The 24,903-nt window shown below is 35.8% G+C and overlaps 1 protein-coding gene across 2 annotated transcripts in view; it reads right to left on the bottom strand.

Moving 5' to 3' along the window:
* LOC131801635 (putative phosphatidate phosphatase) overlaps positions 1-24,903 on the bottom strand; it is a 147,582-nt gene that overhangs the window by 72,010 nt on the left and 50,669 nt on the right. For both annotated transcript variants that reach the window (XM_059120493.1, XM_059120492.1), the window contains exon 2: positions 12,613-13,911. In XM_059120493.1, the coding sequence (XP_058976476.1) occupies positions 12,613-13,027 (415 nt within the window). In that variant the 5' untranslated portion in view covers positions 13,028-13,911. The remainder of the gene's footprint in view (positions 1-12,612; positions 13,912-24,903) is intronic.

The raw sequence follows: 24,903 nt of genomic DNA, 5'->3' as shown, positions 1-24,903 counted from the left end.
TGAAACTAAATTTAGTGCTGAGACATGTCTTAGTTCTGAATTTATAATAAATTTTATGATATTTTTTATTATTTATTTAAATTAGTAATGCAAACAAGAAGCCTGATCAATAAAATTAATGACAAAAAAGAGAGTTAAAGCCATTAACAAATTATTGCCATTAAATAAAAATACGACTCACATCACGGTTTAAAAAAAAATATTTAACAAATTTTAAATATTGTGTTCAAATTTATTGCACCTGTATTCACAAAATTCCCCAGAATTTTGTTCCTTTTGTTCTAGTTGTTTTTTAATTAACAAGCCATTCCCTTTGTCTTTCACGTTTTTTTTTGCAGTAGCTTTGAACGTGATGACGATACGCCATATCTCTTTTTTGTTTTGTTAGGAAGTTAATAAACGAATTTAATACTTTGCGACAGAATAGAAACAACACATACGTCATGAAAACAGCAAAAAAAATATTTTGTTGGGAATATTATTTCAATGTTAGCTGATAAGGAATAATAAAGCGTATTATATGGGTAATCATTTCAAACTGGGAAGTGGGTTGTAGAACATGTTACCCATGATTTAATACTGACAGACATTAAAGATGTGATTTTCATTTAAAATTTATTTATTTATTTGTGTTGTTTGTAGCGGAGGAACCAGATGGACTAAAGCTATATTATCCATTTTAAAAGTCTATTTTTTTTTTTTTTTTGTAAAATGGGAAATTCCTTTCGAGAGTCATTTTTCGCACCAGCCAGACGGTACAAATGTCCTGAAATGGATTTTATTTTGAGAGACATTTGGTCCAAGACACGTCATTTCGATGAGGCTCATATTGGTTTTATCAAATGTTAGCCATAACTCTCAGGTGTCGAACTTTTAACTTATTGAAAAGTAACAGTTTTGGGAATAATCTCCATAAGTGACAAGGTCAATTTCCTACCAGACAAAATGGTACATCTTATACATGGGAAGTGCGAAATTTCAAATAGTTATATTAAAATTTTTGGTTATTTAATCACAATACCAAATATCGGCAGTTTTAGTTATATGGAGGCTATGCCAAAACGTGAATCTGTATCCCTACATTTAATACCAAATATAATATCATTCAGTACTTTTCGTACAATTATAATACACATATCCGAAACCACCATCATATGTCCAGGCTACATATGAACGCGATCCTAATTTCAAAATTTCAAACAGATAGTGCACCCGTTCACCCAATAAAAATTATACTAAATTTAGTACTACTTAGTACTTTGCGTGCACATGTTGTACACATTTGGAAAACCACTTCTTTCTACCACCAAAAAATATTTTTTTTGGCACAAGGACGAACCCTATTGGAATTGGTGAGAATCGATTCAAATTTAGATGTAAAAACGATTTCAGGTTTACCGTGCACAAAATTTCTAATATTAGACCAAATGGATTGAATTTTAGCACTTAGGAGGAAATACATCCCAGAAACAAGTATTTCAAATATTGGAGAAAATCGGTTTAGATACACTTTTATATACGTTTCATCAGATTTGGTGTTAAAGTCCCTCAAGTGAGTAATATGCACTCCACAATGATATTTGATACCGGACATCAGATACAGCTCGAAACTGACTCAGATACCTTCATATACATCTTCCTCCGATCTTACGTTTATTGTTCACCATATATGTAATATCAACCTAAATTAGATAGGTTTTTTTAATATTCAACCTTTTGTTAAAACTCGGTACGGTGTATATATTGCTCTAACAATTTTTATACTCTCCACCATAGTATAAAGGGAATATTAAGTTTGCCATTCCGTTTGTAACACCTCGAAATATAAATTTTAGATACCACAAAAAATATATATTCTTGATCAACATAAAATTCTATGTCGATTTAGCAATGTCCATCCCTGTGTCCATCTGTGGAAATCACTCTAGCTTCCGAACGAATTGAAGTAAGTTGATAAACATTTACTCAAATGTGCATTATGTCTGCAGGACTTTTGGATTTGAGAATGGGTTATGTAGGTCCACGTCTTCGTATAGCCCCCATATAACGGTACCTCCCGATATTGGGTATTTTAATGATTTTAGAGACATTATTTACAGGAACTATTTCAAATTTAGTATTTAAAGTTCGTAATGTATACTACAGCCTGAGACAGAAAATTGTCTGTGCAGGTTCACGTCTTCATATAGCCCCCATATAACGGTATCCGCCGATATTCGGTATTTTGATGATTTTAGCTACATTATTTACCGGAATTGTTTCAAATTTGGCATTTGAAGTTCGTAAAGGATACTACAGCCTAAGAGAGAAAATGAGCCATGTAGATCCACGTCTTGGTATAGCCCCCATGCAACTGTAATTACAGGAACTGCTTCAAATTTGGTATTTTAAGTTCGTAATGGATACTACAGCCTATGCCAGAAAATTGTCCCTGCAGGTCCAAGTTTTATAACTTCCATGGTACCTCCCTATATTCGGTATTTTGATGATGTATAAGTAAGTTTTTTTTTAAAGTTTCGCATTTGTATATTGTTATAGCTTATGACAAAAGTTGCCTATGCATGCCCACGTCGTCGTATAGACCCTAATATACGGCTACATTCGATATTTGTAAGATTTTAACACAATTTTTAATGGATTTTATTTCTTTGAAAATTGCCCAATTCGTTCCAAATGGTGGAGGGTATTCAAAGTTCGACGCGGCCGAACTTACAGCTTTTTTACTGTTTTTTTAAATACAGGTACAAAAGCTTCCGTCAAATTTGTTGAAAGTCGATTCAGAGATGGATTTAGTTCGTAAGTTGTGACTAATCTTAACCCATGATACGCATTTAAATAAAGTTCATAGTTGGTATGATCTACTTCACTTAAATTCCCAATATAAACATTTTTGATACGGGACCTCTACTAAATATGCATAGTGGTGTAGGTCATCATATAGTAGGTCCCGCCCGACTTTTGACCTTTCTTTACAACACCTCGCGATATTCGGTATTTTGATGATTTTAGCGACATTATTCATCGGAATTGTTTCAGTTTTGGTATTTGAAGTGTACATTACACTACAGCCTAAGACAGAAAATTGTCCGAGCTGGTCCACGTCTTGGTATAGCCCCCATAAACGGTACCTCCCGATATTCGGTATTTTGATGATTTTAGCGACATTATTCACCGGAATTCTTTCAAATTTGGCATTTGAAGTTCGTAATGGATACAACAGCCTATGACAGAAAATTGTCTGTGCAGGTCCACGTCTTCGTATAGCCCCCATAAAACGGTACCTCCCTATTTTCGGTAGTTTCATGATTTTAGCGACATTATTCACCGATTTTTGTTTAAGTTTCGCATTTGAATATTGTACTGGCTTATGACAAAAGTTACCTATGCAGGTCCATGTCGTCCTATAGACCCTAATATAACAGCTACATTCTGTATTTATGAGATTTTAACAGAATTTTTAACGAATTCTATTGTTTTTGAGAATTGCCAAATTCGTTACAAATGGTGGAGGGTATTCAAAGTTCTTACAGCTTTTTTACTTGTTCTAATATTTTTTTTATAAAATAATGTATTTTGTTTAATGAGCTAGTTCTTAAGGAGATCTCAAACAAGGAGTATTTAAATATATTTATCGGTTGAATATAAAGGTTTTAGTCGAAATATGAATTAATAATAAATTTTAGTATACTTTAAAGCTTTAATAACAATTCAAAACAACATTCGTATTTAAAACAGTTTAAATTAATTATAAAATCAAATAAAAAATGACATTTCAATTCGTTTTTAAATCATCTTTTTAATACAATAATAGTTTATGAAAATGTTAATAAATCCGTAACACTGTTCCTCCACGACAAACTGTCTCTTCGCCGTATAAACAAAAGCTCCCCCATCAAATAATTAATACAAATTGTGAAAACATTCTCTCTTCTCACACAGATTTGAAAGAAAGAGCTCCAATTGTTCGATGGGGGATAAATTCTCAATTCACTAAATGAGAATGCATCTTTAAATAAGTTTCGCTCTGAGAGTAAAGGGTAAACAAAGGAAAAGCCAACTGAAACCAATTATGTATTGGCAATTCTCTTGGCTTTGTTTACGATTGCCAACGATGCAATGAAACAAAATGATTCACCGCGTGATGACGATGTAGAGAAACGTCATTTATGTACGAAAAAGCGTACATTCCTACATACATGGATAAATAAATGCGAACCAGCAAAATCATTTAAAATGAGAAGAGTGCAAAATTACTGAGATTCGTTATTTCCATAAATATGGCAAACAAAAGCAATCTGATTACGCGTGTGTGAAAGTGTTCAGCCAGATAAGCAACAATGGTTGGTGAGCGATAAAGACGATGATAAACTTGAATTGGTATTTGAATCAACACAAATCGGGGATGCCAATGCAGGGGATTTTTCTTTATTATTTGATTGGTAAAACCAATTTACAAACCTTTAACAGATTTTTTACTTTATGCACCAATACCCCTATATTATTAGTTAATTAGTCATAGTCATCATAAATTACCAACTACAACTGCCTAAGTACTGAAAAGCGACTCCATTAATCAAGTTGTCATTTTGTCGTCGCTGTTTGCCTTATTTAAACGTTTTACTTGTTTCGCCTTCGAAACAACACCCACTGCACATTTCGTTTAAGCCAAAAATTGATATCCATGACTTTTCAATGCAATTTTTTTTCTCGTCGTAGAGTTTTTTTTTTTTTTGCTTTTCATAGTTATTTTTAGCTCATTCAGCACCATTGTCAGTTCATTAATATTCGCTGCTGGTAGAAGAAAAAAAATGAAAAACAAGAATCACAAACGGCATAAATGCTAGCCAACCAAACCAAATGACATTTTAAAATGTGATTTTGCAATAATGGTTATTTTTTTAATTTTTCCGTTTGACATAACACTTTCTTAAAATCAGTAAGGAAATGTCAAAAGTCGGGCGGGGCCAGATATATGATACCCCACACCAATATGCATATTTAGTAGAGCTCCCGCAACAAAAGAATTTATTTGAAGTAGATCATACCACCTATGCATATTGGAGGCATATCCAATTCTGCATCTATTCTCACTAAATTTGACGAAGACATTTAAATCTTTATTACCAAATAATATTGCTATAGAGTACATGAGAACGATTATATTAAATGGAAATGTACGTCCCGAAATACACTCCATTTGGGCTGATATTAGCTATTATTTACACAATAAACCTGAAATCGGATTAAGGATATATATGGGAGCTATATCCTAATCTTAGCCGTTCTCGATAAACTTTGGCAAACGCATTTCCGTGCTCTATAAGGTATCTGGTACCAAATATCATTGTTGTCGAATGCATATTACCAAATCGGATGAAGCATATATATGGAAGTTATATCTAAATCTGATCCGATTATCACCAATTTCAATAGGGTTCGTCCTTGGGCTAAACAAATATTGTTTGGAAAACTTCATCTTAATCGGATGATAAATGCGACATGCATTTTGAGCACAAGAATACGTGGACTCAGAAAGTGATTCAGAAGTGATATGAAGATCCTCAAAAGTAACTATGGGTCTATCTCGCTTCCTTCTCCATGTTACAAACAAATACATAGAGACATAATACCCTTACCACTATGTTCCCAGTACTGTTGGTATGTTATCTGTGTCATTCCGTTTGTAACTCCTCGAAATATTCATTTACTTAAAGAATTCCAATTCTAAAGAAGTCAGATTCGAGAAAAACGCATTCTAGTTATCGACTGCAATTTGACTTAAAATGATTATTATACAAAAAAGTAATACAACTACATAGACAATTTATTTGCCAAGATGTCGCCAAATATTACTGATAAATTAGTCTGAAAAACCAGCATAATTTGATCCAGATCTCTGGTTGAGAGAATCATTTAGATATACCAAGTTTGACACGAATCGCAAACTTTTTTGCATTTTATGAGAAATATTAGCGCTGAACATTATGACCCTATGTGGGAGAGGTACCAGAAGAGGTAGGCCATATATATTATCTTCACTCTATTCCTTGTGTTAGTAGAAATATTGGCAAGCGCAAAGTTTAAAAGAAATAGGACGCTTATTTTGCATATTATGAGGAATATAAGTATTCAAAATTTTGACCCGTTGTGGGGTAGGTACCAGAAGGAGTGAAGCGATATATTCCATATTCTCATCAGATTTTGTGTTATCAAAAATGTTGGGACCAGTGCAATTTGAAGGGAATCTGATGCTAAATTCCCTTTTTATGAGAGATATAATTATTCAAAATTTTGATCCGTTGCGGGGGAGGTAAAAGAAGTAGTGGTCCGACATATTCCATGTTCGCATCTGATCTTGTGTTGATAGATATATTGGGATGTGCTTAGTTTGAAAAGAAACGGATGCTTATTTTGCATTTTATGAGGGATATAATTATTCAAAATTTTGACCCGTTGTGGGGTAGGTATCAGACGGTGTGGTCCTAAACAGAGTCAGACGAAAAAACTTCAACCAATTTCAGAGTACTCTCATTTCTATGCCACTTGTCTGACAGCTGTTAAAATTATTCAAGTGACAGCTCATTATATTGTTTACAAGCGTACAAAAGCATTTTGGTGAGAATTTTCCACAAAACAAGTTATTCGTGATGGAATTTGAGCGTGATATTTGTCTGGAAAACCACAAGTGGCTATCGTCAGAGCACTTCAGCATTTAAATGTAAATAAATCTTTTGTGTATTGTACCATCGCTCGTTACCGTGATACTGGTAGCGTAGCCCGACGTCAAGGAAGTAGACGTGCCAAAGGAATAAAACAGCTACATCATGGTTCGAACAGTAAAGAAGCGATTTGATCGAAACACGCGCCGCAGTTGCCGAAAAATGGCACGTGAGCTGAACATATCGCAATATTCCATTTGGCAAATATTGAAAAATACGCTCGGGGTAAAACCATTGAAATTCCAAAAAGAGCAAGAATTTACACAGTAAAAGAAAGAAAATAGACTCAAAAGAGCTAAAGAGTTGCTTTGCTTGACCGAAAGTGGTGAACTGCCGAATTAGGTTTTCTCCGATGAGAAAACATACGTTGTCCAGCAGTTTTTAAACAAACAAAATGATAGTGTTTACTTGCCAAAGAGGTCTGCGAAAAATGTGCACCTTCGGCCTGCCACCAGAACTCAAGCGTCGGACATGGTGATGTTGTGGGGCGTCATAACAGCCGATGGTCGCTCTCCGCTCGTATTAATCGGCCGTGGCATCAGAATAAATGCCGAATATTATCGCGAATAAAAATATTCTGGAGCTTTGAGTACGCAAACCGCAGACTTTGGACATCGCACTCAGCACGCGCCACCCAAGAGTGGGTACAAAATGAGGTTCCTCGCTTCATTTCCAACACACAATGGCCACCAAAATCTCCAGATACCAATCCGTTGGACTATTGTGTCTGGAGTATTTTAAAAAGCAAGGTTGCCACTAAAAAATACCAAAGTGTCGATCACCTCAAGCAAGCGCTTCGCCGGGAATGGACCAAAATACCGCAGAGCAACATTCGGACAGCGTATGTCGGTTTCATTGGCGGTTTGCAGAGCATAATTCGTGCCAAAGGCGATCAATTCGTACAAATCTAAACTTATTCTAAAATTTGATGCTATTTCCTACATTTTTTTTATTCAAAAAAAAAAAAAAAAAAAAATAAATAAATAAATAAAAAATAAAAAAAAATGTAAAAATTATGGCGTTGGACATTGTTGAATTTTTTTATCTCACCCTGAAGGCTTTGCAAGATAAACTTTCAAAACGTCGATACAAGCACGATACTCTTTAAACTATTGAAATGTCCGCTTCCTGTTAGAATTATTAAAAATTAGATGCAACAAGTTGTTTTCATTTATTTGATATAATTCCTAATTTTTAATAAGGAGTTAAATATCTCAGTACCTAGACAAAACCATTTTATATCTTTAATGCACGCCTTTATGTTTCCTTAAATCATTGATTTTGAAAACTTTTTTAGTTTTTCTTCAAGACAAAAAATATCATGGATACAAACGTCTTCTATTTTTAGCTCAACTTTCATAATCTATATAGTTTTTTTCGTAATTATTCTTCAAGTTGCACAGTGTTATATAAATAGATGAAATCTTTTAGAGCTTAACTGAAATACAAGTAGCTAGATTGACATTTTTATTTGCCGTAAAAATGTTTTTCACATGCTTGGCAACCCTAACATTTAATAATGATTATTAAAGATTTTACTGAACGTTTGAATTGCATAATGAGCTATTAAATATTGATTAACAAAACACTTGCGGACATATTTTCCCTTTTTTTGACGGCACCACAATCAACCGTGAAACTTTCAATAAAGAATGACTCAGAGTAGAAATCGACATTTGAGTAGAGAAAGAGATATTCACGTGCAATCACTCAATGTGGACGCTCATAAAAAGCAAACGAACACAAACACACATATACATTTTGTCCAACAAACAACAGGTGGAAAAATAAACAAAAATGATGGGGGTTACCTTTTCACGTGAATGTTGGGGATGTTGAGGAGGCGGGAGAGTGTGAGAGAACAACCAAGAAAAAACAACCAGTGTTGACTGACAATCGAAAAGCTTGTCATCGAAGTGGAGAAATATTAGTAAATAATTAATGGTAACGAGAATTGTCAATACTCCCCTTTCCCTCTGCTACCCAAAAAAACAAACTCCCTCCCACACATATCAAATAGATGAAACATGTTTTTTCTTAATTGCTTTTCAAACAATGCCTTTCGTTCAGTTTTACTACGTTTTTATCTGAAAATTACTAAACTAACTTCAAGTGAGTATAACGTTGGAATGCGTCATATGGAATTCTGAATTAACCCATCGTAAAATGGTTACTGAAGTCAGAGAAGCTCCACTTTATGAGATACAAAAACAATAAAGTTCTCTCGCACAAAAATGTTTATCCAAGCAACTGGTTTTATGCCAAACACGAACTGAAAACATTTTTTGGCGATGCGTAAATAAATGAATTGTGAAACCGGTTTCATTGTTTGTTTACGCCAATTAACCACGGAGGCAGACGGACAGACAATTCACATGATAATGAAACGATTTTTTAGATAAAAAATCATTGTGTATATAAAGTGTTGTAATTGCTGTAAAGGTTAGAACATTTTTTTTATTAAACTAAAGTAAGCAGCTACCTATCTACGACAGCAAGAGAATAGAAATAGTTTGTTGCCATAACAACATTGAATGTGAAGGACTTACTAATGGCCAGGGTTGCCACTTTTCTAGGATTAAAAATGAAAACGTCACACAAATTGATTCTGGGTATTTGTCAAGAATGCAGACTTTTTACAGCCTCCACCATGTAATGGAAGGTATACTAAGATTATCATCATGCATGGCAAAACAATAAAGATAGGTCAGTGTTAGTGTGTAGGGGTGAAAGAAGAGTACAAAATGACACTAAATTTGATATGAGTGTAGGAATGAGCAAAACTTATGAGTTTTCCTATTTGGGTAACGACGAGTCAGAAGAGTCAGGGTCAGTTTTTGCAAATGCCTGTTATATGGTGTACTAACTGAAACCGGTGCGCTTCGATACCTCTTTATACCCTACAACACTATGCGTTGGGGATATTATAAGTTTGATTGGGCCAGAATTTATGTAACACCTCGAAATATTGGTTTCCCATATAGGAAAGTATATATGGATCTTCCTAGCTCGCCGAGCTGAGTCGATCTAGCTATGTATGTCCGTCCGTCCGTCTGTCCATGTTAATTTGTAATAATGCTACAGGTAGCAATTATGGCCCGATCCGAAATTTTGCACGAAGGTTGGGTTAGGGTCAGAATAGAAGCCTATTTCTTTTGGAGATGATCGCTAAATGTTTAGGGGTTGAAATGGACCAAATACTGAAAAAATGTCGGATTTTGCAGTAGCTATACAGGTCGGAATTTCGCATGTAGCTAGAGTTAAGGGCGGGGAAGAAGCCTACCAATTTGGGTGGTCATCGGATAATATTTAGCGGGTAAAATAGACCATATATTTTGTGTGGAAACAATTCAAAATTTTTCATTAAACCGCGAATATTTTAAATCCCGGCAAAATCACAAAGCCATGACAAGGTTACTTCTGACCTTTACATTGATGTTAACATTCAACAAATCGGATATATAGCAAAATATGTGCGATATATATGTCTATCAAAGAAGATATGCTTGAAAGATCTCTTATATGTCGAGAACGGCTGAACTGATTTCGACAGTTCTCATTAATTCAGAATGGCCTCTTGGCAGGAAAGAAAAAACGTCTAAAAAATCGCATAAAAATATCTCTCTAAAGATGAAAATATTGATTTTGTAAAATTTTCTCATATTTTTTTCAATTTTGTCATATTTATGGCATATTTTAATTTTGAATTAAACATTTGGTAATATTTCTACAGCTAACAAAACTAAGTAGTTAGGATATCAGGATATCATATACAGATCGCATTTTTGGTCCGATCCTTACGAAATTTTGCATGGAGATAAGATGAGGGTCAGAATAAAAGCCTATTCTTTTTGGAGATGATCGCCATATATTTAGGGGTTGAAATGGACCAAAAAACTGCAAAATTGTCAGCAGGTCGTAATTATGGGGGTTACCGGACATTGCAAAAGCCAAGCAGTCTTGGATGGCCATCCAAAAATGTTCAATGTGTGAAGGAGTTTCCAACTTTTATAGACAAAATACGAAAATGTCCATTCCAGTGACTTTTTGGAGAATTCACAAACACAGGAAAGACACACTTCTGACTATTTCGCTGATTTCGTTGAAGAATATAGTCAAATGTCTGTATCTCATATAGATGCGTTTCAGTCAAAAACCAATAATAAATGTTAATCTCCTGCCACTTCTGACAGACAGTCGAAAATTAGAGAACGAAACCTGATGGTTTTCTTTTATTATTTGTCACAATATCTTGTGGAATTCTTTCGAGTATCTCGCCTATATAAACTGTATCGTTTATTATAGTGTTGTGGGGTATTCAACGGTCGGCCCCGCTCGACTGTAGCCTTTGCTTACTTGTTTTTGTCATACCGTTGTTGTATTTCTATGTATGAGTGATTTTCTGTACAAGATGATTCCCCTCCCCTCTTCTATAGTACATAGCAACATCAAAACACGTTTGCTTGTACACGCACACACAAAAAAACAGAAAACAAAATATTTGTCCACTTATTTTCATTTAAATCTTCTCAAACTCTAATTTTTTAAACAGAAGTGGGTCGGGAGTACCTCCACACAAAACAAAAGACTGAAGAGTGGACTACGTAAAAACTACCACTCTTCGAGCAATACTGCTCGCGACCAAGTTACACTTGCGAGTGAAACTGAGTAAATCTGTCCTCTGGTTATGCCATTGCTATGTTTTCTTACGATTTGGGTTTATTTCTTGATTAAAAGAACGGTACATAATCCCCACGGATATAATCCCCATTGCAATTATGGAGATTACGATCTTTTTTCGGTTTTATTGCCCATAATAAGGTGGGGACTACTCACAAAAAATGTCAAATGATGGCAGTATCTAGGAACTTGGGTTCGCGTTAGCTGGTGCGGAACAAACCTAGAGGAGAATATCTCAAGCCCCGGCCAAAGGAATGGTTCTTGCAAATTAAAACACATTTAATTTTAAAATTTACTTGGAAAAAGTTTAAAATTCAGAAAACTATGGTTTGCGTTAGCCCGCACACACGAGTTTATGTCCGCATACGTTTTGGATATCAGACTATGATGAGGATTATGTCCGCGATTTTCTGGGGATTATGACCGATTTTTTTCTTGCGAAAAAAGGTCATAGTACCCATAATTGTAATGGGGAATTTGTCCGTGGAGATTATGACACGGCACATAAAAGAATAAGATGATTCCGTTACAGAATTTGGCATCTGTAGAACCATCTGTGTAAATAGCCAGAAGAACAAGAGGGGGTTCAGCACCAACCCAAGCTATCATGTATTGTTCCGTATAAGTTATTGTAGTCGAAAAAGATGGACATGTAACTTATCTTATCGTACCGAGATATTTGGCGCCCAATGTAAGATACAGCGTCACACCGTCTACTATATAACTCATTAACTTTGTGTTTTCTTCTGAATAGTTTTACTTCAGCCTTATCAGAGTTTACTCTTATACCATTGTCATGTCCCCAAACAGTTGATGAATAATTCACAGCATTTCATTCAACCATGGCAACCCTTTTCACAGAACAACACAATAGAGCACCCCGCTCACTATTGAGTAACTGAGTAGAGCAGTAAATAATGTATGTTGCTATAGTTTGTTGTCTTTGTTGTGTTATTGCCACTAATAAATCCTCGGTACTTATGCGCGACAACCATGCAAATTGAACAGGCCTCTGGTGGCCCATGGGCTGATGAGGCGACACCAAACAAGCACACATCCATGCGTACCTACATTCGTTTGAGTTTTTTATTTATAATTGACATAATTTTGTCATTTGTTTGAGATTTGTTTCTGTCGCTTTGTTCGCCTCGACGCCATGCATGCCAATGTATGAATGTATGTTGGAAATCGGAGTAGGTTAATTGACACTTACCACAAATTAAAATCAGAACATCTAATCCGATCCGGCATAGAATCCTTTTGTTTGTGGTATCCATTTTGTTGAGGTAGTTGACGTTTGGAGTTGGAGTAAAGGGACTGTGGTTGGCGTCCAACGGTGAACGATGGCGAAGTTGGTCCGATGCGGCTGTTAAATGAACTTCAATATTGTGATTTGTATTGTTGTTGCTACTGTTGCCGTGATGCGCCACGGCAATCGTATTGAAACGGGCGTTCGATTTGACACCGTTGTGGGACGTGGAAGCGACCGGTAAACCGTTACGCGACGTTAATAGCTTGGTTGTGACACTTGCCGTCAATGAATTTTCATCCACGGGTAAATGGCGATAGCTTTCTTCTTCCGGCCGTCGAAGCGGTGTTGTTTCACTCGCAGACGAATCGTTACTCATTTGTAAGCAGTTTTTTGTTGTTGATGGTGTCCGGTGAGAGATAGGGAGAGTGAGAGAAACACGTACAACGTGTTTGCAATGCAAAAATAAATAAATAGCCAAGTAAAGCACCTCTGCTCTGTACGTGTTGGGGAGCTCTGCCGTCAACAGTGAGAATAAGAGTGAGCTCCAATTTAGAGAGCGAGTGAACAATAACAGTTGTTTTTGTTATGTGAGGAGAATCACAAAAACAATGAAATACCAAAACCGAAAAAGCTTTGCTGGTTTTGTTTTGTTGACTTTGAACTTGATGACGCTGCTGGCTGGTTCAAAAGAGAGTGTCGCTGTTCTCTTTATCAAGAGAAAGAGTTTAGTTAACAACCCCCCTTCAAACAAAGCAATGGTTGTGATGATTTGCTTTTAGTTATTCTTTATCTGGAAATTTGCTTGCTTGTCGTTTTTAGCGGTTTTTGTTTTGATGTCAATTTTTGTTGAAGAAATTAATGGCGGTCTTGTTGTTTGTTTCCGACAATCATTAGTTTGTTGTTGTCGTTACATTTAGTTGGAAGTGTAGGTATTTTCTTTCATTCATTGTCGATGGCGGCATTGTTTAATACAATTTGTTGGAGGTCGTTCTCCCACCGTTTTCCCCATTCGATGATGAGTCTTGTTGTTGTTTTGCTATCTTTTTTGTTGTCGATGCTCTATGTTGCGTAAAAATACTTTTTTTGAACAATTAAAAGAGGGTTCAATCACAATTGTCGCTTATTTTCCTTAATGGGGCTCTGATATCAAGTCACTGCAACGGCATCACCGCTGTGATTCGCCTTTGATGTTTGCGGGAATGGAATTTTGAAGATGAGTAAAGCCTTAAAGTGCCGACTACTGGTACACTGTTTTTAATCCTGCAACAAAAGAAACCGAAAGATAATCGTTAATAAAGAAAGGATTAACATTCAATGCGAATGGCAGGCATTTACAATGAAAACCAAGAAACTTCTCGACAAGACGAAGATTACTGAAAATGTGAAATGAAAACTTTTATAAAGAAAGTAATGTCAAATTAAAAATTTTATAAATATATTTTTCATGCAACAAGAATCCAGCACTAGGCCCTCATTTTTATACACCCACCTTGGAAAGGAGGGTATATTAACTTTGTCATTTCGTTTGTAACATCCTTAAAAATTCGCCGTAGACCCCATAAAGTATATATGTTCATAATCAGCATAAAATTCGAAGTCGATTTAAGGGTGTCCGTCTGTTGAAATCACGATACAGCCCACATTATTCGACGTATTGTGTTTAGGATGGTTGGTATTGAAAATGAGATATATCGGACCACGTTCTGGTATAGTCCCCATATAACGGTACCTCCCGATATTCGGTATTTTGATGATTTATGCCACATTTTTTTCACGGATTTATCTGAAAATTGGTATTTGTTGATCATAACGGGCCCTATGTTCGTGTGGCGAGACATTGCATGTATAGGTCCCCGCTTTGGTATAGCCCCCATATAAGGGTACCTCCCAATATTCGGTATTTTGATGATTTTTGCCAAATTTTTGCACGGATTTGTCTGAAAATTGGTATTTGTTGGTCATAATGGGTTCTAGCTCCTTTGACGAAACATTGCATGTATAGGTCCACGATTTGGTATAGCCCCCGATATTCGACATTTTAATAGTTTTTGCCACATTTATCCGCGGACTTGTCTAGAAATTGGTATTTGTTGGTCTTAATGGTTTGTTGGTCTGCGTTCGAAACACTGTATGTATAGGTCCACGTTTTTGTATAGCCCATATAGCCGTATTTCCCCATATTCGGTTTTTTGTTGATTTTTGGCAAATTTTTGCATGAATATGTCTAAAAATTGGTATATGTGTGTCAAAATGGGCTCTAATGTTTCCTTTACCCTAAGGTGGAGGGTATTAAAAGTTTGGCTCGGCCGAACTTAATGTTTTTTACTTGTTTGTTCTAATATGAAATGAAAACGTACGACGTACGCCTATATCCGTATTACCCAAATGCTTCAGGTCCATATCTTAAAATCTACCAAATAATAACGCTTTAAAAATTTATACTTTATTAAATTCAACTCATTGTCAAATTTTCCAATTGGAAAGATACATATTTTTATAACCTACACATGGTGGTCAGGGTATTATGTCTTTGTGCATTTGTTTGTAACATGGAGAAGGAAGCGAGTTAGACCCATTGTTACTTTCTAGGATCTTCATAGAATTACTTTCTGAGTCGATTTATGCATGTCAGATCGCATTTATAATACGAGTGAGATACAATTTTCACATAATTTTTGTTTGGCCCGAGAACGAACCCTATTGAAATTGGTGATAATCGGTTCAAATTTGGATATAACTCCCATATACATCTTCAACCGATTTTGAGTTAATTGTGCACATCCGACCGAATTCGATCTAGATATGTGTTTCTCCCATATATATGTTTCCTCCGATTTGGGGCTTTGAGGTTCTCACATTCGTAATATGCACTCCACAAGAATCATATTTGGTACCAGACAGCAGATACAGCCCAGAAATACTTCTGCAAATTTTGTCAAGATCGGTTCAGATTTGTATATAGCTTCCCTATATATCTTCAACCGATTTCGGCCGAATTGTGCACAAAATGGCCAATAAAAGTTCGAATGACCTGAATTTTGGCACATTCGATCGAATTCCGTCTAGTAGCAAGTTCATCAAATTTGATGAAAATCGGTTCAGATATAGCTATAGCTCCCATATATACAGGGTGAGATGAAAAAACTGCAGCCAACTTCAGACTGCTGTCATTTCCAAGCCACTCGTCCGACAGCTGTTCAAATTTATTCCAGTGACAACTCATTATTCGTGATGGAATTCAAGCGTGATAGTGTGGTTTCTTTATATTTGGCTGGAAAACCACAAGTGGCTATCGTTAGAGCACTCCAGCATTTAAATGTGAATAAATCTTTTGTGTCTCGTATCATCGTACGTTACCGTGATACCGACTTGTGACTTTGTGTGAGCAGTATTTTATTCGTTGCGTTTATTATTTTATACCCTCCACCATAGTATGGAGGGTATATTAAGATTTTCATTCCGTTCGTAACACCTCGAAATATACATTTTATTCTTGATCAGCATAAATTTCTATGTCGATTTAGCGATGACCGTCCTTCTGTGGAAATCACCCTAGCTTCCGAACGATATGAGGTAGATTGATAACATTTTACTCAAATGTATATTATGTCATTATTCACCGGAATTGTTTTAAATTTGGTATTTGAAGTTCGTAATGGATACTACAGTCTGAGACAGAAAATTGTCTGTGCAGGTCCACGTCTTCGTATAGTCCCCATAAAACGCTACCTCCCGATATTCGGTATTTGGATGATTTTAGCTACACTATTCACCGATTTTTTTTAAGTTTCGCATTTGAACATTGTAGTGGCTTATGACAAAGTTACCTATGCAGGTCCATGTCGTCGTATAGACCGTAATATAACAGCTACATTCGGTATTTTTAAGATTTCAAGAGAATTTTTAACGGATTTTATTGTTTTTGAGAATTGCCAAATTCGTTCCAAATGGTGGAGGGTATTCAAAGTCCGGGCCGGCCGAACTTGCAGTTTTTTACTCCTTTTTTTATTTCATGGAAAAAATCATGCTGAGGGGATATATGTTAACCGATCGTTTTTTTTTTTTTTTTTTTTTTTTTTTGACTTAGAAGATTGTTTTTATTGATTGAAATTATTGCTTTTGAGTAAATTGTCAAAGTCCGGCCCGGCCGAACTTGCAGTTTTTTACTCCTTTTTTTATTTCATGGGAAAAATCATGCTGAGGGGATATATGTTAACCGATCGTTTTTTTTTTTTTTTTTTTTGACTTAGAAGATTGCTTTTTATTGATTGAAATTATTGCTTTTGAGTAAATTGAAACTCCTTTGCCATTTTGTTTTTTAACCCTACACCACAAGGTGGTCAGGGTATTATGTCTTTGTGCATTTGTTTGTAACAGGCAGAAACGAGGAAACGAGATAGATCCATAGTTCCTTTTGATGATCTGCATAGAATCACATTCTGAGTCGATTTATGCATGTCCGTCCCTCTGTCCATGTATTTTTGTAAACAAAGTACAGGTCGCATTTATTGCCCGATCCAGATGAAGTTTTGCACAGATCATTTGTTTGGCCCAAGGACGAACCCTATTGAAATTGGAAATAATCGGTCAAAATTTAGATATAGTTCCCATATATATCTTCGTCCGATTTGTCTTTTATTGCGCACCAAACGTGTAATATCAGCCCGAATTGTATGGAATTTTACATATACACCCAAATTAGGCCTGAAAATAAGTATGCCAAATTTGATCGAAATCGTTTCAGATATAGCTATAGCTTCCATATATATATTGTTCATCCGATTTGTTATTTTTGTCCACCGCCGCCGTAATATGCACTCCGTAACAACGATATTCAGGGAAATATATAAAATACAGCTCAGAAATATCTTTGCCAAATTTTATCAAGATCGGTTCAGATTTGGATATAGCTCCCATATATATCCTTATCCGATTTCAAATTAATTGTGCACCAAATGGGCATGATTGAATTCTCGCATAAATACTTTTAATTGTCATGTGGAGCTCTACTTAATTAGCAAAGTGGTGGAGGGTATTATAAAGTCGGCCCCGCCCGACTTTAAGACTTTGTTTACTGGTTTTTACTTGTTTTTTTTTTTTTTTTTTTTTTGAAATTGCCAAATTTGTACCAAATGGTGGAGGGTATTAAAAGTTCATCCCGGCCGAACATACATCTTTATACTCTACAACACTATGTGTTGGGGGTATTATAAGTTTGATTGGGCCAAAAATTATGTAACACCACGAAATATTGGTTTCTCACATAGGAAAGTATATATGGATCTTCCTATCTCGCCGAGCTGAGTCGATCTAGCTATGTATGTCCGTCCGTCCGTCTGTCCATGTTAATTTGTAATCACTCTACAGGTCGCAATTACGGTCCGATCTTCACGAAATTTAGAATGGAGGTGGGGCTAGGGTCAGAATAGAACCCTATTTCTTTTGGAGATGATCGCATAATATTTAGGGGTTGAAATGGACCAAAAACTGAAAAAATCCTGATTTTGCAGTTGCTCTACAGGTCGCAATTATAGACCAATCAAAGCGGAAGTTAGCATGGGGCTAGAGTTTATAGCGGGGAAGAAGCCTACCAATTTGAGTGGTCATCGGATAATATTTAGCGGGTAAAATAGACCATATCTTTTGTGTTGAAAAAATTCAAAATTTTTCATTAAACCGCGAATATTTTAAATCCCGGCGAAATCACAAAGCCATGACAAGGTTACTTCTGATCTTTACATTGATGTTAACATCCAACAAATCGGATATATAGCAAAATATATGCGATATATATGTCTATCAAAGAAGATATGCTTGAAAGAACGGTTGAACTGATTTCGACAGTTCTCATTAATTCAGAATGGCCTCTTGGCAGGAAAGAAAAAACGTTTAAAAAATCGCATAAAAATATCTCTCTAAAGATGAAAATATTGATTTTCTAAAATTTTCTTATATTTTTTCAATTTTGTCATATTTTTGGCATATTTTCATTTTGAATTAAACATTTGGTAATATTTCTACAGCTAACAAAACTAAGTAGTTAGGATATCAGGATATCATATACAGATCACATTTATGGACCGATTCTTACGAAATTTTGCATGGAGAGGGTCAGAATAGAAGCCTACTCTTTTTGGAGATGATCGCCATATATTTAGGGGTTGAAATGGACCAAAAAACTGCAAAATTGTCAGCAGGTCGTAATTATCGCCCGATCCTTACGCACATTTGAATGGGGGTTACCGGACATTGCAAAAGCCAAGCAGTTTTGGATGGCCATCCAAAAATTTTCAATGTGCGAAAATGTCCATTCCAGTGACTTTTTGGAGAATTCACAAATACAGGAAAGACGCACTTCTGACTATTTCGTTAACGCCGATTTCGTAGAAGAATATAGTCAAAAGTCTGTATCTCATATAGATGCGTTTCAGTCAAAAACCAATAATAAATGTTAATCTTTTGCCACTTCTTAGAGATTATAGGTCTTTGGGAAATATTGGTTCCAGATCTAGGAAGACCATTTACGTGCAACATTTACCAATAAATTGGAAATGAGCAAATTAGTTAAAGTTGCTATTATTCGAAAATTAGAGAACGAAACCTGATGGTTTTCTTTTATTATTTGTCACAATATCTTGTGGAATTCTTTCGAGTATCTCGCCTATATAAACTGTATCACTTATTATAGTGTTGTAGGGTATTCAACAGTCGGCTCCGCTCGACTGTAGCCTTTGCTTACTTGTTTTTACTTGTTAATGATTGAAATTGTTGCTTTTGTGTAAACTGAAACTCCTTTGCCATTTTGATTTTTTTAAATATTCACTTCATGGTAGTTCATTAGCTTCCCCTTTATTCCGAATTGATTTTTTTCGTCTCCTATCGTTTATATCTCATCATCTCCATATTTATCTAGTTTTTTTTTTGTTTCTTTGTGTAGTCATTATTCATATTTTCAATATTTTTTTTTTTTTTTTAAGCATTTACAATGTAATTCCATGACTCTTTGCGACTGAGTGATTGACAAAAAATAGCCAGAATGAATGGGTATCAATCATAATCCATCCTTAATCATTATGGCTATTTGTAATGGGGGAAAAAGTGAGTGATGATAGCTCTAAGTTAGGGTAAGGGAGGGGTGCAGGCACTTAGATATGCCACAATAGCCCTCATCATATGAAGAATGCCATGGAAATGAATCAGTTTTCAATTGGACATTAAATAGCGACGACGTCAATGCGTCTGGTTTGGATAACTGACAAAAATCTGTGTGCATTGATTTTTGGATTACGCCGAACGTGGGGATACAAAAACAACATCAACGATTAGTTGGCGAAGAGCCCTCTTCAATATATTTGTGTCCGTGTGTGTATATGTGGTGTAAAATGACGTTTGTTTACCTCATTGCCAGCTCGTTAGACATCCGACCGCTACATGAAAAACACTTGTGGCGAGTGAAAAGTCTATGTCAACGGATTATCAATCAAATGTCATTCCATTTGAGATTCATTCTTTGCATATCATTCAAGGTTAGTGGGACCCTCGAAAGGTGCATATGTTCTATTTCAGTGGAAATTCTTAAAGTTCTTGTTTCCAGTTGGGAAGATGATGGTGATTGATGATCATTGTGCCTCGGCTGGCGAACATAGGGTCAAGATTTTTCTTTTATGATAAATCAGAGAACTGTTTACATCAAACAAAGAAGAAGCCCAAAAGGAATTTCATGACTGAAGATCAAGAAAGTGGGTTTTGTTTTGAAATGCAATTAATTGTTGCTTGTCAATTTGACATTAAGTTAACATTTCAAAGAACTACTCAGTGTGTTTGGACATTGAAATATTCTTGTGATTTCAGGGAATATTGAAGACTTCTCCCTTCATTCAGAGGTGATGTGGCTAGATTTTTGGCTCACTGTTTGTTTGATAGCACTGTCCAAAACAACAAATAATTACAGTAAAACTCATTATACACACATGCATCCTATGTCCAAATCTTACCCAAACGTCACGAATTCGTAAATATTAAGAACGCAATTTAGGGGTAAAGCCGTACTTCATATGAATTTATGCAAAATTCTCCTACAACTTATAATTTTAGAAGGATGACGTCAATGGCAAAAATATTCCTCATCCAACTTTACTTTACCATATTTTATATCAGATTTTATTATAAGTCTCTCAACAAAAGAAATCCCTAAACTTAATATGTCTCATTAATAAAACCGGTTGGGAAAAGTCAAAAGTCGGGCGGGACCGACAACATGATACCCTACACCACTATGCTTATTTAGTAGAGCTCCCGTAACAATAGAATTTATTTGAAGTAGATCATACCACCAATCAAAATTTGGCTTTAGAGCAGTTATAATTTGGTTTCAGAGGAAACCAATATAGGGGAGGCATATCTGAATCGATTTTCACTAAATTTGACGGAGGCATTTTAATCTTTTATACCAAATATCATTGCTATAGAGTGCATGATATCACTTCGAGGGGGATTATACTAACAAAATATACATCAGAAACGAGTTCCACAAAATGGAAACGTACGTCACTCCATTTGGGCTGATATATAAGCCATTATTTGCACAATAACCCTGAAATCGGATTAAAGATTTTTCGATAAAATTTGGCAGAGACATTTCCGAGCTCTATAAGATATCTGATACCAAATATCACTGTTGTCGAATGCATATTACGAATGTGAGGGACGCACGAATGTGAGGGACTCGGATAAAACATATATATGGGGGCTATAGCTACATATCTGAACCGATTTTCAACAAATTTGATGTACTTGCTTCTAGACTATTTTCGGTCGGATGTGCCAAAAATTCGGATAATTTAAACTGATATTGGTCATTTGGTGCACAATTAACCCGAAATCGGTTGAAGATATATATGGGAACTATATCTAAATTTGAACCGATTCTCACCAATTTCAATAGGGTTCGCCCTTGGGTCAAACAAATATGTTTGGAAAATTTTATCTTAATCGGATAATAAATGCGACCTGCATTTTGTTCACAAAAATACATGGACAGACGGACGTGCTAATATTACATGTTTGCACATACAACCAAATTAGATCTGAAAATAAGTATGCCAAATTTGATCGAAATCGGTTCAGATATAGCTATAGCTCCCATATATTGTTCATCCGATTTGTTATTTTTGTCCTCCACAGCCGTAATATGCACTCTGTAACAACAATATTTGGGGAAATATATCAAATATAGCTCAGAAATATGTGTGCCAAATTTGATCAAGATCGGTTCAGATTTGGATATAGCTCCCATATATATCTTTATATGATTTCAAATTAATTTTGCACCAAATGGGCAATACAAGTCCGAATTTAAAGATACAAATGCTTCGGCATATTTTGTCCTTTGAACTTTAAATTCTAATTATAATCATAGTGTGTATGATTTAATTCTCCCATAAAAACGTTTAATTGTTATGAGGAGCTCTATTAAATTAGCAAAGCGGTGTAGGGTATCATAATGTCGGCCCCGCCCGAACATTGAGAATCAACGTTGAAAAGTAATTTTGAAGTATGAAGGTGGCTTTGTAACTAGTTGGAAACAGTTTGGTTTAGGGAAAAAGGAAGAAGCTGGATTTTTGTAGGTAGGTTTGTGATAAAGAAGTGGTTTTGGAAAAGTGTACTACAAGAGAACGAAAATTACTAAATAGTACTATATTTGGTACAATTTGGTATTGCGTGACCATATAGGGCTTTAAATCTAAATTTTTTTATTAGAGTCGGTGAAATGATTTGATATACAGGATGAGATAAAAACAAGTTAAAAAACAGTAAGTTAGGCCAGGCCGAACTTTTAATACTAATTAATTTTTAATAAATAAAATCCTTAAAAAATTCTGTTAAAATTTTAAAAATACTGAATATAGACGTTATATTGGGGTCTATACGACGTGGACATACATAGGCATTGTTTGTCATAAGCCATTACCACATTCGAAACTTGAAATAAACGATGAATAATGTAATTACAATCATCAAAATATCGTATATAAGGAGGTGCCGTTAAATTGGAGCTGTGCGAAGACCTGGACCAGCATAGACAATTTTCTGTCACAGGCTGTAGCATCCATTACGAACTTCAAATACCACATCTCAAACAATTTCGGTGGGCATTGTACCTAAAATCGTCAAAATACCGAATATAGGGAGGTACTGATATATGGGGCCTATACGAAGACCCGGACCCGCACAGACAATTTTCTGTCACAGACTGTAGTTCACATAACGAACTTCAAATACCAATTTTGAAGCAATTCCGGTGAATAATGTCGCTAAAATCATCAAAATACCGAATATAGGGGGTACCGTTATATGGGGACTATATGAAGACGTGAACCTGCACAGACAATTTTCTGTCTTGGGGTGTAGTATCCATTTTGAACTTCAAATACCAAATTTGAAACAATTCCCGTGAATAATGTCGTTAAAATCATCAAAATACCGAATATAGGGAGGTACCGTTATATGGGAGCTATATGAAAACGTGGACCTACATGGCCCATTTACGAACTTAACCTGCCTACTGGAAAAATAAACATGTGTGCAAAATTTTAGCCATCTATCTCAATTCATTCGAAAGATAGCGTGATTACAACAGACAGACGGACAGACAGACAGACAGACAGACGGACAGACAGACAGACAGACAGACAGACAGACGGACATCGCTAAATCGACTTAGAATTTTACGCTGATCAAGAATATATATACTTTGTTGGGTCTGACATGAGTATTTCGAGGAGTTACAAACGGAATGACAAAGTTAATATACCCTCCACAGTATGGTGGAGGGTATAAAAAACTGGAACAAAATCAAATGCCACAGTTTTTAAAATTTTTCTATTAAATAAAGTAAAAAATGTCCCATCCAATTCTAAATCTAAACAATAAGTTTAGATTTTTTCAAATTTATCACCTTTGGCACGAATTTTGGCCTTCAAACAGTTGCTCTGCGCATTCCCGGCGAAGCGCTTGCTTGAGGTGATCGATACTTTGGTATCTTTTAGTGCCAACCTTGCTTCCAAAATACTCCAGATACTATAGTCCAACAGATTGGTATCTGAAGATTTTGGTGGTCATTGTGCGCTGGAAATGAAGCGAGGAACCTCATTTTGTAACCATTCTTGGGTGCAGCGTGCTGAGTCCTACTAGAATGTCCAAGGTCTGCGGCCAAAGTGTTTGCGTGCCCAAGGCTTTAATACATCCTCCAGAATATTTTATATATTTTTTTTAATATTCGGCATTTATTCTGATGCCACGGTCGATTAATACGTGCGGAGAGCGACCATCGGCTGTTATGGCGGCCCACACCATCACCATGGCTGGCGCTTGAATTCTAACCGAAGGTGTACATTTTCAGCTGACCTCTTTGGCAAGTAAACACGACCATTTTGTGTGTTTACAAACTGCTGGACAACGAATGTTTTCGCATCGGTAAAAACCAAATTCGACCGTTCACATTTAAATGCTGGAGTGCTCTAACGATAGTCACTTGTGGTTTTCAGGAAAATATAGAGAAATCACAGTGTCACGCTTGAATTCCATCACGAATAACTTTTTTCTGGAAAATTCTCACCAGCTGTCGGACGAGTGGCTTAGAAATGACAGCAGTCTGAAGTCTGGTTTGTTGCAGTTTTTTCATCTCAACCTGTATTTCCATAAGCTTTCAAATGATATTCAGTTTTAGCAGTTTTGTAGATGCAATCCTGATTTTTGAACCCGAACTTTCGAGTCGAAGAACCGGGCATTTCCCCCACGAAATCAGGTTAAACATATGTACCTCATAACGTCTGGAATCGTTTTGGATATATTTATAATGGGGCTTATATCCCCCACTTTTTGGGGATTATGACCGATTTTTTTAACATAATCCCCGTTCTATTATGGGGATTATGGCCGAAAAAACGGACATAATCCCCATAATTGTAATGGGGATTATGTCCGTGATGATTGCACGGCACGGCAGCTTAATTATGTATCAAGGGTCCAGAAACTTGTTCAAGTGTAAAGTTCTTTAGCTCATTATGCGGGTTGGGTCTTTTTATACCCTCCACCATAGTATGGAGGGTATATTATGTTTGTGTATACATTTTAGAGCCCACAAAGTAGATATAATCTTGATAAGCATAAAATTCTATGCCGATTTAGCGATGTCCGATCGTGTGTCCGTCTGTGGAAATCACTCCAGCTTCCGAACGAAATGAAGTAGGT

Source organism: Musca domestica, unplaced genomic scaffold (assembly GCF_030504385.1).
Source record: "Musca domestica strain aabys unplaced genomic scaffold, Musca_domestica.polishedcontigs.V.1.1 17, whole genome shotgun sequence".
In the NCBI taxonomy this organism is placed as follows: Eukaryota; Metazoa; Arthropoda; class Insecta; order Diptera; family Muscidae; genus Musca; species Musca domestica.
This window is presented reverse-complemented; position numbering and strand designations above follow the sequence as displayed.